This window comes from Haliotis rubra, unplaced genomic scaffold, assembly GCF_003918875.1.
Source record: "Haliotis rubra isolate DU_JTF1 unplaced genomic scaffold, ASM391887v1 Scf149, whole genome shotgun sequence".
Classification (NCBI taxonomy): Eukaryota; Metazoa; Mollusca; class Gastropoda; order Lepetellida; family Haliotidae; genus Haliotis; species Haliotis rubra.
Genome location: NW_025765436.1, coordinates 547460 through 566492, shown reverse-complemented (window position 1 = coordinate 566492; position 19033 = coordinate 547460). Strand labels below are relative to the sequence as shown.

The window sequence follows — 19033 nt, the reverse complement described above, 5'->3', positions numbered from 1 at the left end:
AGAGGATTTGATTCACCATTGCATCGAAAGAAAATACTGCGGAAGGAAATAACAGATGAGTTACATGACAGACTAGGTGTTAAGGAGGTGGAAGATGCTTCCCTGATAACATAGCTCCGTTGGGCTTGACATCGGTATAAGTAAAGTCGGCAAAAAACGTTGCCAATAAAGTGCCAATCACCAAGACTAAACGAGCTCGAACGTCTTTTGTACCTCAAAGTATTGCAATTTTAAACAAATGTTGAATGTCCAGTTATCATCTTAATCATTTATTTCTATTTAAGCACATATTTATCTCTTTTAATGTTTTTAGTAATGTCATATTTTATGTTGTTATTCATTTGTATTTTTGTCAAGCACTGTGAACCAAAACAAATTCCTTTTAAGGTAATAAAGTATTGTCTGTCTGTGTGTCTGTCTATTTGTAGTGTTTTTAATATAGGTCCGTCATATTGGTAGTTTGGGCGGTATTACCACAAGAGAGGTAGTAGACAGAATCATGTCTACCCTCTTCACTCCCAGCCTGGCAGCTACCTTCAACTGGAAAAGGAGGGGCCACAAGAAGGGGCTTGGCAGCACTTGGCTGGCAAGAGTAATCAAAGGCATTTACTAGATGAAAAGAAACCCTGAGCCTAAATCTTTTAAAGTCAGTGATGCGAAAGCCATAGTGCTATGACCTCATTTCTGAAGAGGCCAAGGTAGAGTTTAGTGCTCAAAGATTAACATTTTTCATTTGAAGTTAATGAAGAAAGATACTGGATGATAAATAGATTCTCTATGTATTCAAGAAAATCTTTCATAAGGGTTTCTTGTTGTCTTTTATAATAGTCTCTTGTTTATTGATATAAGTTTATTTTTTATTCGGATGCATCAAAATTTCTGATTTCACTGAATCAGCTACTGAAATCAACATTAAAAACTGGCTGAAGTATGCTGCAGACAAAGATGGAGGGTGCAAGAAGCGTGCAGACAAGCAAAAGGTACATATTTCTCAGTCTTTGTGTAGCTTGTGCACCCTGCAGTGAGATCAGTGACCAGGCAGTAGATCGGACTATAAGCTTTGTCAAACTAAGTAATTCATCAAATATTATTTCTTAATAGTCATCATAAGTGAAAGCCTTCAAATCAAATTGGGTGTTTAACTTGCCAAATTTCTACTGTAAACCTGACACTACAGAAATTACTTAATAAAAAATCAGGAGTTTATGTTTACATAATCTTATTGGATAGTATACCATAACTTGTCTATCTTTTCAGAGATAGAGAGGGAACTTGCAGCCAAAAGACGGGCGCTGTCCCAACTGATGGACAGTTCTTCTTCTGATGATGATGCGGATATTTAAATAAATTCATGCGTGTAAACTTGTTCTATTTTGTTGTCAATCATCAAAAGACAAACTGAACTACAGTGGCTGAGGGATGCTGATATTCTTTACAATTCTTTGGTTTGCTACACAAGATCTGAGGAAACTTGAATAGGCTAGCTTGTCCAGTGGAGGTTGTAATCTGACCAATCAAAAATATACTTTCAAATTCGTGAAAGTGCCTCCGAACATTATCCAAGTAAGTAAGTATCATTTCCTGTACAAAGTTCACACGGACGACCCCTCCTATACGAGCTTCCTCAGATCTTGTGTAGCAAACCTAGGAAGCCAGTCTAAGATCTGCTTTAAATAAGATTGTGGAGAGAATCTATGTAACAAGCGCTACAGGAGAGGATAAGTGAAATATGTACAGTATCGTGCCATAATTTTCATAGGATCTTAATAAAACTTTGCATGTTTCTGAGGAATCATCTCAGTTACAGCCACATAATATCTGTTCAATTTTCTGTTGTTTAAATTTCGAATGACAATTATGTAATGGAACATATATGCATTGTTGTATAATCATTTACCATGGCTGTCTATGGGGCACAGCCTTTAAAAAACGTACATGTACGTTGGTAAATATGATGTCACTGAATACTACTTGTCAGATAATTGAATTCAAATTATGCACTTCGAGCTGGGATGATTTCAAATCTATCTGCAAAATTCACAATGAATATATACCTCTCATCATCTGGTTGTATTCACTTATAGCTTGATAACGGTGCGAGATTACACTGAGAATCAACACCTACGCTATCTGCAAGATACAAGAAGTCATCCATCAACTTGTGTGTTTCATTTTTGACTCACAAACATCTAGAAGGCTGATCAGACAAGTATTTATTGTTTGATTTTAAAAGTGCATTTGTCAGTGTATGTACAACAACGTTTATAAATTTCAGCTGATTTTTCTGTTTTACTGGTGAAATCCCAGATTAAGTAATATAATAACTATATGCACATCTTAACTGATCTGAAATTTTATGTAGAAATTCGAAATTAATCATTAATTTTCATCAGAATATTTTGTAAACATTTATAGAATTGCTGCAGTGTAATTTCAAAAGCATAAAAAATCAAAAGAATCATTTTTCATAATTTGAATTTTAAAGCGCTGTTACTTTTTACTTAATGTGTCCTATCATGTTACATATCAAGTATAGTTATAAGGAATATAAAAGATCGGAATGAACATGAAAGATACCCTTTTGTTAAATCTTTGTGGTCTTCAGTCTGCCTTTATTAATTTCAGAATTCTCATCAGCTGCCTCATTTTCTGCAAGATGGCAGCCAAGCCAATCGGCAAATTTTCTGCTGGAGTTGGACTTTCTAGGTCTAGTTTTGTTCAAGGAAACTTTTCCCAAGTGTCTTTTGAAAAATTCACAATTGGCCTAGTTCTGGAACTGTATCACTTCTCGAAAACCTGTCGTGCAAAGATCACTCCAACATGGCTTATGCAGCTCGCTCCAGCAGAATTCCTCAGCGTATTGGAGCATTTTGAAAATGAAACTGTGTTTTTAAAACGTGTGCAGCTAGATATCAATCGAAAATTTCAAAAGCGGAGGACACTGCGTGGGTCAGCACTCTCTGACTTCCTGGACACACCCTATAGCCTGCCTGCTCCACAAAATGACAAGCCGATGCCAGATGTTCCATGCAGTAAACCCATACCAGTCATCGTTTCTGAATCACAACAAGCGAGGAGTATTTCAGCTGAAAAGCGTGCAGTGAGTATGGACTTGCAAGTAAAGACAAAAGAATTACAGAGGCTTGAGAAGGATATAGATGTAGAAACACAGAGATTTCAACAACTGACCACAAAATGTTCTCACTTCTCCCCAAAGAATACAAAAAAGAGAGAGAAACGAGCTCAAGAAACTATTGTGGACCTGAAAGAAAAGTTGTCAGAAGCCCTCAAGTGCAATCAAGATCTTTCAGAAACTGTGTCATGTTTAGGAAGCCAAGTTGAGAAACTGAACTCAAAACTTAAACAAACGGAAGATGAACTTTCACGCGTACCGCAAACTGAAATCCTACTACAAGGCAGCATGTGCTACAGTGAGAGCCAAACACCAAAAGAGAGAGAAGGACTTGGATTCAGACTTCAAACAAAAACTAAATGAAAAAGATTGAATCATTGCTGGACTAAACCACAAAGTAGCAGAAGAATAAGGTGCCTCCCTGGAATTAATAATAATATGTGCAGAAAGACAGTTCACCAGCAACATCCGGCAGTGTGTTATGGAACTGTTAAGCTTTGAAGTGGCCACCGATAAAGTGTCTCACATCATGAAGAGTGTTGCAAAACATCTATTTAATTGTGATGTTCCCCTTAAGAAACTTCCCAAGAGACAAGCAGTGTTAAACATTTCAGACGAGGCCCAGTATCTTGTGAGAAGAATGTACAGTGAGAAACTTCAAACAGCATCACATTTTGGAATTAACAAGGATGGTACCTCCAGACAAAAGGTTAAGATTCTTAACACTGCACTGCAACTGGACACAGGAGAAACTATGAACTTAGGATTCTGAAAGGTGGCGAGAGAGACAAGTGAGAAGATTTCTGAGACGGTTAAGAAAGATTTGAAGGAGTTGTCAACCATGACAGAAGATCCAGAAGAAGAGAGCCTGAAAAACATTCTATAGGCAAGCTGACATTCTTCATGAGCGACCGGGCAGCAAATAAAAAATGTGCTAATAGACTTCTGACTGAATGGAGAGATGAAGTGCTCATTGAAAATCCAGGTATTGTCCACAACTTGCATTGTATGGCCCATGTTCTGTTTGGATTCCATTCCTATTCCATGAAATCATTGAAATACCAGCTGAAATTACATGCAGAAGAAGGACTGAAATTTGGCCGTGAGAACTTCCCGCAGTTTAGCCGATTTGGCAATGACCCAGGCCCCACTAGATTAGTCCACATGGTGTCAGAGATTCTTGGACCTCTTGGAGATGAGAAAAACGGTGTCAGAGACAAGTGGCTCGCCTTCTGTGATCAGCACAACAAGAAATCCCTCATCAGCAGCTACAAGGACAACCGATTCAACGTCCTATTTCAAACATCAGCTGAAGTTCTCCACCACCGTTCAGATGTTATGACATTACTCCAGCAGACCGATCAACCCAATCTTAAGCTTCAATCTGTACTGAAGGACTTGCAAGACTCCAACCTCATGTCAATGTTGCAGCCATTTGCTGTGTTGTACGTTCGTCTGACTGGACCATATTGGGATATGGTGACAAGTGGAAACATGAATTATCTTAACCTGTACAGCGTCATCCAGCCCACGCATGACATACTCCAGGTGTGGCGAGACAGTCCTCTTAACTTCCTCCAGTCAGATGATGATGTCTTTACACATTTCCCCGCAAACAGGTTTGTTGTTTTATTTGTTATAAATAATCGTGAAATGACAAGTTTATAACTTGTTTCATATTTAAAAAAGTGGTAAGAAATCTGAATGATATATCCTAAAACATAAACTTGAGTTTCATATAAAACATATGCAAGTCATTCTTTACTTTCTTTTCGTTAATGATCAGGACAGTAAATATACAAATATACATTGGACAAATGCTGTTTCAGGTCAAGTCCTCTGCATGTCGCTGCCAAGACCCAGCCATCCAACCTAGACTTGTTCCAGCAGACGACTGTGAGCCTCCTTGATGGTTTCGTCACAGCCTGTGACAATCAACTTAAAGGATTTTTTGCCAGGTGGCATATATGCTTCTGAATCAACTGACATTGAGTTAAACAGGAAACACAACACTGCTCATGCTGAGATAGACAATTTTGTGTGATTTTTGTGTAAACAATGACATTTCTAGTGATACCAATTACTAGTAGGTTATAGTACAGTTAAATTATCATTTTATTATTCATATGTTTTGACTATGAGTATGATATTGTAATGTTTATATTGGTCATGTTTTATGGAGTACTTCAAGATTAATAAAGTAATATGAGTGTGTTTGTTGCTACCAACACCTTGCCCTCCCCTGGCACAGCTATTGTACCCTTGAAGGCCAACTTAGAGGACCTTTGGGAGAAGGCTTTGTCTCCCAGCACCTATACTGTGTACCAAGCTGGGACGACACGCATTCCTAGAGTTCCTGGGAGCCCGTGGGATGGACTGTTCATCGACTGATCCCACAAACCTCTCCGAAGACACATTACTATATTTTGTGACTTACTGCCACTACACACTCAAACTGCATCACATCACAAGATAAACTGATGAAATTGCTTGAATGCATTGTGCAGTGTCAAAATTCTCATAGGAGATGATGGATAAAATGGGGAAAGCGTTAGAATGCCGCTTTTAGCAATATTCCAGCAATATCACGGTGGGGGACACCAGAAATAGGCTTCACACATAGTGCCCATGTGGGGAATCGAACCCGGGTCTTCAGCGTGACGAGTCAACGCTTTAACCACTAGGCTACCCCACCGCCCCTATCGGGAGTAAATAAACCCCAAGCAGAAGTGGCAAAACTGAAGCAATGGCCAATATGTCTGACGTGAGTTCAGATGAACTTGAAGACAGTCACGGGACTGATGGCTTTGAGGCGATCTTAAATAAGGTGTGTCAAGATAATTCAGATCAGACATATAGCACTGTGTTGGATGCTTCATTTATGTCCGCCCTCACGACGGAGTTTGTAGATTTCTTCAGCGATGATGAGAAAACATCCAATGACATTAAACCAGAGCTTACCAAATCTGTCTGGGAAGGTTTGTCAAGACCACCCAACCTTGCCAAACTGAAAGACTTGATGGAAAAATACTATCAGCCACAGAATTGTGAGAGATTAGTTGTGCCAAAAGTAAATTAGGAGATATGGCATGAAGCAAAACAGGCAAATAAAACACGGGACATAAACATGCAGCATGTGCATGGCCTGCTTGTGAAATCTATGGTCCCTATTATTCATGTTGCGGACATGCTGATGACACGTATTATGCAACGGAAGGAGCTAGATATGAAGACAGAATGTCTGCGACTGCTTACTGGGGCCCAGACCGATATATGAACATGAAAAGATGTGTTGCCTTTAAACAAGACTTGAGTGGGCCACACAAAAGGCTGTGTACTTCAGGCATGATAGTGACAAGCAAGTATTTGTTTGGGGATGAGCTTCAGAAGAAGATTAAGGACTTTGGTGATTCCAAACAAATGGGGAAAAAAGTGGTGTTCTCCCATGAACGTCCAAAATTCCGCCCGCAAAAGTCACGTTACCAACCATACCTTAACAATGGTCCTTCTCATCAATTCCGCCAGCAGTCTTTCAAGAAAGACTACAGCTACAAGCATAAAGTTAAAGTGTCGACCAATGTTGTACGCATGTTTATTGTGTATTGCATTTAATTATGTCTGCCTTGACCCCCTGCTAGGTCTGTGAAGTGCCCCAATGGTGTTGGCAAAAAGGAGACTCACTCGCTCTTACCCGTGGTAATTGTGGGCGGTCACCTATCTCGGTTTACAGCAGAGTATGAAAAGCCGTACCAATCCTTGGGTGTTATCCATTCTCAGAGTAGGTCATTTACCACAGTGGAAGAGAGGCCCACTGGTATTCAAGGGGATTAGGCACACTCCAGTGCCATCCAGCCGGGACAAGGCGAGAGTTCTTCAAGACAAAATCATGACTAAGGATAGCGGCCTCCATCCAATACTCAACCTGGAAGTGTTGAATCACATGAGGTTCCATCCTTCAAGATGGAGACTATATGCATGGTGATCTCATCGGGTCAGCCTGGTGATTGGCTCACAGTCCGGTATATAAATCATGCAAGAAGTGTTAGGATCCAGTGCCTTAAAGAGTGAAATCATGGTTAGAGACCAACTAGGTAGCAGAGGATGAGGTTTGGGATACTTTGGTGTACTATGCTGAAATCACTACAGTAAGAAGAGATGCCATGGAGTGGACAGTGGGAAAGAGGCCAGGACAAGATCTCTTCAAGTCCTTGAAGGAAATGTAGCCCCTTCAAAAGAGTCCTACATAGCTGTCATCAAATATATCACTGCCTATCACCAAAGACCGAGTGCCTGGACCAACACTGACAGTCAATAAAACTTAAGTTGCTAACTTCAGTGTCAGAGATCAGGGCTCGATTTAGTGCTTTGTTACTTGCACTGGTGCAACCGAATATTACAAAGTGCAACCAAGTTATTAGTCTAACTTGCACCAGGTGCAAGTAAATTTTTTAGTGGGTAAACTTCTGAATGAAATATGTACATAATTCAAGAGCATATTTCTTTCATTACATATTACAATAAAGGCAGTGCAACTGGAATTCGGCTGGTGCAACTAGGTTTTTATCTTAGGTTGCACCCGGTGCAAGTAGGTTAACATCTCTTGAATCGAGCCCTGGAGATATTTATTTAAGGCCACGATCACCTGTAGGAATACATTGCTGAATTAATTTAAATTTTAATGTGAATAAATATTAAATTTTGAAATGAATAAATATTAAATATTCATATAAATAAATATCAAATATTCATACAAATATCAATTCATTACTAGTATAAACTCTGATGCATTGTTACTATAACTTTGGACGAAAAGTACTAAACGTTTTTCCCAACAGAATCCATAACTTGTACACACTATGTAGTTAACATATGCATACACTTATACACTGTACATACCATAGCATAATCTTAACATGTATAGCATGTATATCAGGTTATGGTGTCAATCATGCACATAGAATCAGTTGTGATCAATGTTGGTTTACCTGTGCCAAAACATGAACAATAACTACAACACACAATACCTGTTGTGCCATAAGGAAGATTCTCCTCTTCTGAAGAACAACAATACATGACTTTAACTGATGTGGTCAGTATAGAAGATACCTCTTGCATTTACCGTGAAGTCTATTCTTATCTTCTTCCTCATCCAATGTTTCTACTGCAGCAGGTGCACTGTCTCAAACAGTTCATCAACCATTGTATTTCAGTCTGTCAGTCAGTAGGAAATACTCACATTGCAAGAAACACTGCCGTCACACTTCCATCATATAGGTTCAGGGTATAACGTTTGCTCATCCTTTGATGTGCTTAAGTCTGCTTTAAACTGGAATTGACTTTCATGTTAGTGGTGTATAAAGCTGTCAACACAAGTGATGCAAACTAACATCAGACTAAACTGAACATCTGTATCCTGAAGGAAAAAGTGTTGTTGCCATGGCAACTGCAGTCAACTGATCAGCCTAACTATAATATAACTACCACAGCAGTTGATGAGAAGTGATTTACACTGTTTTCAGCTATATTACATCTTGACAACAAACAGCATATGTGGTCTTTACACATTTCATCCATGTAGGGAATTGAACACAGATCTTCAGCCAATAGATTATCCACAACCCTACCTCGCTGCTCTGAAGTTGACAAGAAGCAGATTTGTCACTAGGACTTCTTGGCTGTTGTTGCTTTGATTTTCCCTGTGTTCAGCTCAGATTCCACCTTCCTCATGTACGCTAACATGTCCTTATCAGTGTTGTACCTGACATCAAACCCAGGGTGCTTGTGCACAACATGTTTTCGACAGTTCCCACTCAAGGCACAAGCATAGGTACAATACGGGCAGCTGTACGGCTTGACGTCCTTGAATATATGCTGAGTGCGGATATGCTTCTTGAGCTTACCGCTGGTCCAGGGGCTGTAGTCACAGTGCGGACACTGGTAAGTGGAGTCAGAATGGATCACCTGGTGGTCTCGTAGATAGTGGCGGTTCTTAAAGCCCTTGCCGCATATTTCACAGGTGTATTTGTGTGGGTCGGCGTGGATGTGGCGAATGTGGGCCTTCATCCTGCTTGCTGACAGGGCACGGTAGCTGCAGACAGGGCACGTCTGCTCCTGACGTTTATCAAACTCTGCTTTCACGCCATGCTGCTGGAAGGTGTGATCTGAAAGAGGTACCATTGTCATAAGTCATGACTCATAAAAACAGTTCTGTCTTGCTTAAATTGTTTATTGCTGAATTAGTGTTCCATTATTGCTGTGTTCAGCAATACTCCACATATATCATGGCAGCCAGTAGCTAATCCAGTCTGGACCAAAGTGACTGATGATCAACGTCCTCATGGTACAATGACTCAAATTCAACCATGATCTGACAATAGGATCCACTTAATCACAGTAAGCTGGAACCATTGTGAAGAAAATACTGTAAATTATGAAATTAATGCAATTTGTTTTTTGCATCTGGATGCACTTGTTGATAATATTAATATCCTGTTAACTGCATGTGTGATAAATGTGCCAACAAAGAAAGTGTTTAGGAATTTCCAATTCATATGGATCTCGACATTTCCTCCCTCATATTAAGGACAGTGCTTGTTAATATGGCTACTCAATGAACAGCTAAACCTGCTAACTGTAAAACTTGACGTCACTTGCAGATGATAGAGTAAGAAAAGATGGTACAAAGAAACCTACTCATAAACTGGATCCTGTTGTTGCAAGCGTACTGGCAGTGGTCACAGGAGAATTCCCGTGTGGTACTGTGGCGGAATGCAATGTGTCGCTGCAGAGTCCACGGGTCACAGAATCCCGAGCCACAGATCTCACACAGGTACGGACGTTTGTTCAGGTGTAGTGCATTGACGTGCATTTGTAGTGCTCTGGAATAGAAGCAGGCTATATAAACCCAGCAAGACATACACATCTAATGTTTGTACCACATCCTATCACATTCACACGTCTACAATGTGGTGGACACATTACAAGATGTGTCTTAAACCTTGATTCTCTCAGTTTTGATTCCCTCTGGGAGTACATGTTATCAGATTTTCATGAGACAGCCTTAATACTGACCAGTAATTAATGGGCATCTGCTGAAACGTCTGATAAAAGTCCATGTCACCCCAGTCAAGATCCTGTTAACAAGCTAAGTCACTTACATAGAAGAATACTTACAATTTGGTTTTGACTTTTGTGGGACAGTAGGAGCATTGTATTCTGTTGTCGAAGTGTTTGGCCTTCTTGTGAGCGTCCAGATATCGGGCAGTGATTGTCTGGTAGTCACAACCCTCCACATTACAGCTGTACACCTGAAGCCAGAACCACATGACAAAGTGTAAGTATGTGTAAGATTGGTTATTGAGACCTAGAAGAATTACTTAATAGCAGTGTTTGAGTGAGAGAAGAGTTCATCGACAACAGTGTTTGAGTGAGTGGATAAGTATGGTTTAATGCTACTTTTAGCAATATTCCACCAACATCAAGGGGCAGTAGGAATGGGATTCACTAAACATGGGATGCCTTAGTTTTTAAATGCTACTATTAGGATTCTGACAATGATGCCATCACTTTCATATTTAATCGATACCTAAGATTTAACGAAATGCAAGGCCATATCCAGATGACAGTTTTACTTTTAAAGTAGTAAACTGAGCTTGTGTACATGGAGCCATGTAATTTGGTTGATGGTCAATAATGAGAGCCAAATACTGATGAGTTGAACATTGGTGTGTCGAAGAAATAACTTAGACCTTCCTATTCAAACCTCACATAACTTGGAAGCATTTACGTTGGTCTCCCTAACATCGACAGAACAGTGTTTAACTGACTGACTGAGTTTGGTTTTACGCCGCTTTTAGCAATATTCCAGCTAACATCACGGCGGGGGAACACCAGAAATGAGCTTCACACATTGTACCCATGTGGGGATTCGAACCCGGGTCTTCGGCATGATTAAGCCAACGCTTTAACCACTAGGCTACCCCACCGCCCCTAGTGTTTAACTACATCAACAAGTGGGTCCCTTTATTTTCAGCACAACCGTGTCTGACTGCACTCCCACAAATATGCCTAGAGAATAACGTAATTAAACTTGCTCAAACTGCATCTTAGCTGCTGACAGCTCTCCAAAAGGTATGCCTATTTCATGAACACATTAGTTCCAGATAGTTCACTCACCACAAAGTTATGGTTGACTCCATGGACCTGCTGTTCGTGGATCTTCTGATCACAGGATTTCTTGAAGCGTTCACCACACCTGGAACACATGAACTTGGTCTGGTTCTGATGGATCCGTAGTACGTGCTGAGCCAGGAGGTCTCGCCGGACAAAGGAACGCTGACACTCGGGGCACGGATGGCGCACCTCTGGGTGGCTCTCCCGAACATGGCGCTCCACCTTCTGAATGTCAATGTTGGCAAACGCACAGCCTGTTACTTCGCAGCACACCAGTAGCGACTTGTGGTGTTCTACCTGGGACATCGCAGACAACAGACAGATTATAGATTCAGTCAGAATGAGATCTAGCCAGAACCTCCACATCCATCAATACAGAAGATCGTTGTACAGGGGTGAGTGAGTGAGTTTAGTTTTATGCCGCACTCAGCAATATTGCAGCTATATGGCGGCAATCTCTAAATAATCGAGTCTGGACCAGACAATCCAGTGATCAACAGCGTGAGCATCGATCTGTGCAATTGGGAAGCGATGACGTGTCAGCGAGCCCAAATCCCGTTAGTCGCCTCTTACGACAAGCATAGTCGCCTTTTGTGGCAAGCATGGGTTGCTGAAGATCTATTCTACCTGGATCTTCAAAAAAAAAGAGAGAGAGAGAGAGAGAGAGAGAGAGAGAGAGAGAGAGAGAGAGAGTGACTAATGTTTAGAAGGTGTTGCAGAAACCCAGACTTATATCTACTCAGGTCTAGTACTGAACAACCTGCTGATTGCATATAACTATCATAAGAAACCACTACTAATTCTCAATCTGACTGCATAAAACCATGACAACAAACTACAATATCTGACTGCATATACAATGTAGCTATCAGAACTAAACAGGATTAACTAGTCATGAAGTATCTCCTCAGGTTACCAGAGGCATGTGGAATATTATGTATCGTTACACATACTGTATCATGACTCAGGAATAGTAATAATCAAACTTTAGTGATCCCAGTTACCATTCATCAGGAATAGTAATAATCAAACTTTAGTGATCCCAGTGACCATTCATCAGGAATAGTAATAATCAAACTTTAGTGATCCCAGTTACCATTCATCAGGAATAGTAATAATCAAACTTTAGTGATCCCAGTGACCATTCATCAGGAATAGTAATAATCAAACTTTAGTGATCCCAGTTACCATTCATCAGGAATAGTAATAATCAAACTTTAGTGATCCCAGTGACCATTCATCAGGAATAGTAATAATCAAACTTTAGTGATCCCAGTTACCATTCATCAGGAATAGTAATAATCAAACTTTAGTGATCCCAGTTACCATTCATCAGGAATAGTAATAATCAAACTTTAGTGATCCCAGTTACCATTCATCAGGAATAGTAATAATCAAACTTTAGTGATCCCAGTTACCATTCATCAGGAATAGTAATAATCAAACTTTAGTGATCCCAGTTACCATTCATCAGGAATAGTAATAATCAAACTTTAGTGATACCAGTTACCATTCATCAGGAATAGTAATAATCAAACTTTAGTAATCCCAGTTACCATTCATCAGGAATAGTAATAATCAAACTTTAGTGATCCCAGTTACCATTCATCAGGAATAGTAATAATCAAACTTTAGTGATACCAGTTACCATTCATCAGGAATAGTAATAATCAAACTTTAGTGATCCCAGTTACCATTCATCAGGAATAGTAATAATCAAACTTTAGTGATCCCAGTTACCATTCATCAGGAATAGTAATAATCAAACTTTAGTGATCCCAGTTACCATTCATCAGGAATAGTAATAATCAAACTTTAGTGATCCCCTCGGCTTTTGAAAACATGACTGTGTGTATCCTTACTGGAAGAAACTCAAGCAAGATGTACATGACAACTAAATGAGTCTTTGTTTGATACCTGTTGTCGGGTCAAGTTGTGGTACTGCAGCAGATGGTTCTTGAGTGAGGCACGGGAGGCCAGCATTACACCACACTCAATACACTTGACCATGGCAGCCTTCGACAACGTACACTTTGGCCCTGGCATCTTCCGAACCTTGCCCGAGTTCATCATTACAATACTGCCCTTAGACAACCTATTCCTCTTCTTTGGTGGCCTTTTCAATTTCAGTATGCTCCTTTGTCGAATCTTCTTCAGCCTCAGTAGCATGAATGCTAAATGGACAGATCTGTACGAGAAAGTATGTATGTCAAGCTTGCAGAAAGTCCAACCCAGTTCATGAGTGAGTGAGTGAGTGAGTTTAGTTTTATGCCGCGTTTAGCAATATTCCAACAGATATGGGCTTCACACACTGAACCCATGTGGGAAATTGAACCCAGGTCTTCAGCGTAACGAGCAAAAGCTTTAACCACTAGGCTACCCCAACGCCACGTTTAAGACATGTAAGAAGGGTGAACATCAACAATCAATTAACTGATCATAAATTCTTTAAAACGTTTATTTTGACTTCACAAAAATTCTGCATTACCTGGGTTTTTTTGGTCAGATTATTAATCATACCATATCATTTTACGAATTCTATGTGAAAAAAGAGCAAAACTTAACAAACTATGATCAATCACATTTCATCTATTATTGACAGTTTGCCTCAAAACAACTGACAGTGGTTTGACCTGATTAAGAAGTGATCGCCATCAGTAATACTAGGTATAATGATAAGTGAAAGAAAACAAGAAATGAGAGTTGCAATTCATCAACACTGTACTGTTAGTAATTTGTACTACACTGTACCCGTGAAGATTCAGGTTAGAATTGATCTTCAGTAACCTATAGAATTGATCTTCAGTAACCAATGCTTGTCGTAAGAGGCAAATAGCGGGATCGGGTGGTCAGGCTCGTTGATTTGGTCGACATGTCATTGTGTCCCAATTGCATAGATTGATGCTCATGCTGTTGATCACTGGATTGTATGGTCCAGACTTGATTATTTACAGACCACCGCCATATAGTTGGAATATTGCTGAGTGCGGCATTAAACTAAACTCACTCACTCTACTACACTGAGTTTGACAGAAACAATCCATGTCCAGTATGTCAACTATACACTTAAAACAATTGGTGTTCTATAATGCTATACAAAACTGAAATTTAAAAGCTGTAGTTTGTTGGCTAGGGTGTAAGCTCCTACCTGTAATGCAGTCTCCATCGACTGTACATGGAGAAGCTCTCCTGACAACGGCAGCACTGCCAGGTCTTCTTGTCGTAGTCATGATGGCACATGGAGGAGGAGGCCTCGAATGCCCATCTGGTACATCGGCTGGTCAGGTACCTCAGGGAGATCTTTTTAGATAATGGCTGAAAAGACAGTTCCATCTGCCTTGAAGAAACCTTATTTTTTCTTCTTTGGGACTGGAATCTAGACGGATCAAATCTCTTTGGGGGTCGCTTTGTTCTACTTGGTCGCTTACTTTTTAAACTAACATTTTTGGATTTGGACTTAGATCTTGATTTCTTTGATGGCAATTTCACAGCCTTATGATTTGTACCAGAACAGGCTTGTTCATCAGAGGCTTTTTGACCAGTGGAAGAAGGATTTAGTTTTCCAGTGGAATCCTGCCTGTCACATGTGTAAAACTCTTCTAAAGATGATGTAGTCTGCTCAGTGAAAGAGTAAGTGGTTTGCTCATCAATCACATCATGAGTACTGTCTTCACTCCCTAATTCACCATCAGATACTTCCGGAGAGCTGCTGGCATAGCTCAGTCTACTTTGTGAATACAGCTGTAACCTGGAAGACTGTCTCTTGCCTAGTTCTGTAGCCACCCTTTGTCTGACAGGCCGTGTCCTCTTGGAGCAGCCAGATGTTCAGATGTACTACCCTGCACAACCTTTGACAAATTCCTGACAGATCGTCTTGCACTTGACCTTTTATTTACATCTGAGTTTAACACAGAAGGAATGCCAGCATTGGAACCTCGGGCAGATTTACGCTTTGGGACTTCTGCAGCAGCAGCTTTTGCAGTCCTGCTTGTTGTTCTCTTCTTCCGACCCTTTATTGTCTTTGGTGAAGCATCCTCCATGAAATCAACATATTCTTCAGGCTTATTATTCTTCTTCTTTGGACTAGATTTGATAGGCAAGGATTTCTTTTTCTGATCAGAGCTTGTCAATGCATCCCAATCCTGATGGGTATCTTGTAACAATTCTTCATCGGTTGTATATGATTCTTGACCATACTGCTCATCATGATCTTCTGAATCCCACCCAGTGTCAACAGATGAAGTAAACACATCTGTTGAGAGATTTTCTTTTAAAACTCCTAGATCTTCTGAACACCTTTGTGTTATAGATGAGTAGTACTTTGATTTGAAAAGTAAGCTCTCAGCATCCTTAAATTTCAGTTTTATGGCAATGTTTTCTATCTCTTGTATATTTTCTTTTCTGACTGCAAGTTCACCAGTGTATATGAAATCTAAGAGAACACTCAAAATACTGGCGGGTGCATCTGCAAAAGAATACCGATCTCATAAGAATTAGCATTTAAATTATAGAAACTGAGAATCTAAACATAGAGAAGGAACATGGACAAGTTCTTACAACTTGTACAACCCCTATCCAAGAATATTTACAATAACAAAATACATCACAAGCCACTATTTGAAATAAACACAGAGGAAGATTGACAGTAAACAAGGTTTAAAAGGGGCAATACGTCAGTACAAAGGTACAGTGTTAGAAATGTACTGGAATATTTTTGATCTGCTTATATAAAGATGCATATTTTTAAGAAGAATTTCATTACTATGATTGGTAAGGTCTGTAATGCCATTGAAAAAGAATAGATAATGTATTCATATCATTACAGTCACGAAAATTGTGAATGGCTTTAAACATGACTTTTTTAATGCTGTCTGTCTGTATTATGAACACTAGTAGAAATAATGATTACCATATTTGAATGGGGATCTGTACTTAACCCTACGCTATAAAGATCGTAACTTAACCTACTAGCTGTATGACATATTTGTGTATATAGCATATTGGGTTTGCTATTGTGGTAAGAAAAGTACAGTGGAGCTGAGGTATTGGATGTTTTTATGCTAGATTTTAATTTAATAATGAAGTACAGTTTCTTACTACTGAAGATAAATTGTTCCACAATTACATCGCCAATGGGAAAAATGACTCATGAGAAATTTTTATTCTTGTTTTTGGCAAAGAAATGTTGCCTGAGTTTCTTAACCTATAGTGCAGATTCTCTCTTACCTGGCTTATGCTATCTGCCCAATCCTTTACCCTTCTGAGATATTTGTTTAATGATGTTTCAGTTCTGTTCAGGTTTTTAGAAGTCTTGCCTGATATTGAGTAATGCAATCTAGATCATCAGCAGTATCTTATCCTGAAGGATACCAGCTTTGAGTAATCTTGGTTTAGTGTGACTGGCTCTTTCAATGTTTAGGGTTTGATTTTTACATTTCCTGTTTATTGGTCAGAGCAGGGAACCTTTGACATATTTCTTCACACATTTCACAAGCAGTACAACATCCATACACATGTTGACCGTACCAATATTTATGAAAACTGTTGAAGGCAGCAACGAATCCTTTCTAACGAGGGATAACTCTTGCTGGAAATATGCCGAGTTCACTGCCAAGTAGAGATAATGGGCCTGAAACTTGTGTCCATCATTGCTGACTAGCGTCACATCACATAGCGTCTGGTGGTTCCGTAAGTCCTCAAACCGCTGTCGTAAAGTATTTCCGTGCTCAGCCTCTCGCAATGTTTCCATCTCTGGAGAAAGTTAACATAAATAACATAAAACCAAAGCAATAATGGATGAACATATGATAGTTTCATCTGTTCAAAATTAAATGCAAAACTACAAAAATTAAGCATTCACGTCCCTTTCTTTATATATTGTTCCATCTATCACAAATAACTACAAGCGAGTCCGGTATTCCGCGCGTCCGGTAATTCTGTGCAGATGCAATAGTGTACTTCCATATCAAGGTAAACATCGTCTGCTACCACACTTATGCTTGAAATCGGGACATTTCTACAAGGGACTGGCTTTTAATCACTAAAGGTAAGTCCGTAACAGTAATTGACAGATAAATTGACAGTTTTATGAAAATTTGTTTTCTTCAGACTTTTAAACCTTTTTCTTCATTATTCATAATTGGATTTAATATGAAACACTATTCCTATAACACTATAAATCCCAGAATAGACAAAGCTACATAACCTTCTCCTGCAGGTATTGGTCAACTCCATGAGCAAGTCATTCTTGCAAATTGTGTCACAACACTTTTAGTCACTTTCAAATATTTTTCCATCCATTTATTGCAACTGTGACCGCATTTGACAATTAGCAGTGGGCAAGTAGCCACTCTACTAAGGCCCTGCAGTTTGCTGTACTGAGTTGGATCCCTTGAGTTTGAATCTCTGGTTCACATGATTACCGTTCCAAGTTTATCAGCACCTTGCTCATAAGTTTCATAAAAGTGGAAACTGTCAAAGACATGCATCACCTCGGGTTTCGTCACACACAAAGGCTGCACACCGTCACTGATAGACTATTGGAACAAACTCTGCCAAAAGACATTTACGTCATAATATTTTACGGCTGGTTCGGTCAACTTTTCTAGGGGAGGTAATCGCACGTGACATAGATCCAACATCATTCGTACGAATGCATGCAGTGTAAACAGCTCACTATCAAAGAATTTACTGCATGATTGTCGTCTATAGGTACAAGTAACAGACAATGAATATTGAAGCTATTGTCGAAAAGATCTTTGCAAAGTTGATGTGAAACCTGTATTTTCAAAGAAATCGCTGCAGTCTATGTTTTGATTGCATAGAATATTTCAAAATGACAAGAATATTCAGATGTCTACCACCTGAAAACATACATACTTACTTTTTCTGATGTTTGCAATATGTCAAACTAAGATTTGGTTGAATGTTTAATTCCACACGATGGCGGCACATTTCCATCGTTTGAGCGACAGGGTCTGTATTTGAAGCGCCCCCTCCCCGCGCACGCTTGTCTTTCGCACGGGAGGTAATCGATGGTAACCAAGTTTATAAAAGCGGGAAATTAGAAAATAGAAAACTTGGATACAAGACAGCGGCAACAGTACCATGTCTCCATTACAGAAAAACATATTTAATATAAAGACCAAAACATTTTCACATAAGTTTTAATCAGAAACTATATATTATACGGTCTCTGGTTTAATTACTCTGGTATGGTTTTAAACAATGGAAACAACACTCATTTCCATTAAGGGACCGTTCATAATTTATGGCGGGTGGTGTGGGTGATGATGATGATGATTTTAAGCGGGGTCACCCATTTTGTTCTAGGGAGCTAGGGGCGTCATCATGTTTGTACACACGTACTAGGGGGTCAGCAGGGGGGTCACTTATTTTGAACATAAATTTTAAGGGGGGTCATTCACATTGAACATGCTTCTCCATAAAAATCATCATCCCCCCAACCCCTAGCCATAAATTATGAACGGTCCCTAATTCCATGTTAAAAACAACTGCAGTCTACTATGCGATTACATTCTTTGCACAATGATTTGATAGACAAGATATCGCAAAATTAAAACTGATGGTATTAGCATATTCAGGCCACATACCAGACCGTCGCTGAGACCCTGAATATATATATATATAATTTTGATAGAAACAAACAAGTCCTGTTAAACTTAAAGGGAGGCCCTAGCGATAAGGGTGACTGAACCTGTGGAAATA

At 39.5% G+C, this 19033-nt stretch overlaps 2 protein-coding genes across 2 annotated transcripts; both read right to left on the bottom strand.

Moving 5' to 3' along the window:
* Positions 1-7717: 7717 nt before the first annotated feature.
* On the bottom strand, positions 7718-18273 carry LOC124269987 (zinc finger protein 99-like). Its single transcript, XM_046704997.1, has 8 exons — positions 18189-18273; positions 16832-17056; positions 14454-15770; positions 13223-13493; positions 11309-11602; positions 10307-10440; positions 9827-10011; positions 7718-9294 (listed from the first exon to the last, which is right to left on the bottom strand). Exons 3-8 carry the CDS (start codon positions 14636-14638, stop codon positions 8795-8797), a joined length of 1569 nt encoding a protein of 522 aa, XP_046560953.1. The 5' UTR covers positions 14639-15770; positions 16832-17056; positions 18189-18273; the 3' UTR covers positions 7718-8794.
* On the bottom strand, positions 15073-17054 carry LOC124269968 (zinc finger and BTB domain-containing protein 8A-like). Its single transcript, XM_046704967.1, has 2 exons — positions 16832-17054; positions 15073-15770 (listed from the first exon to the last, which is right to left on the bottom strand). Exons 1-2 carry the CDS (start codon positions 17052-17054, stop codon positions 15073-15075), a joined length of 921 nt encoding a protein of 306 aa, XP_046560923.1.
* Positions 18274-19033: the final 760 nt, after the last annotated feature.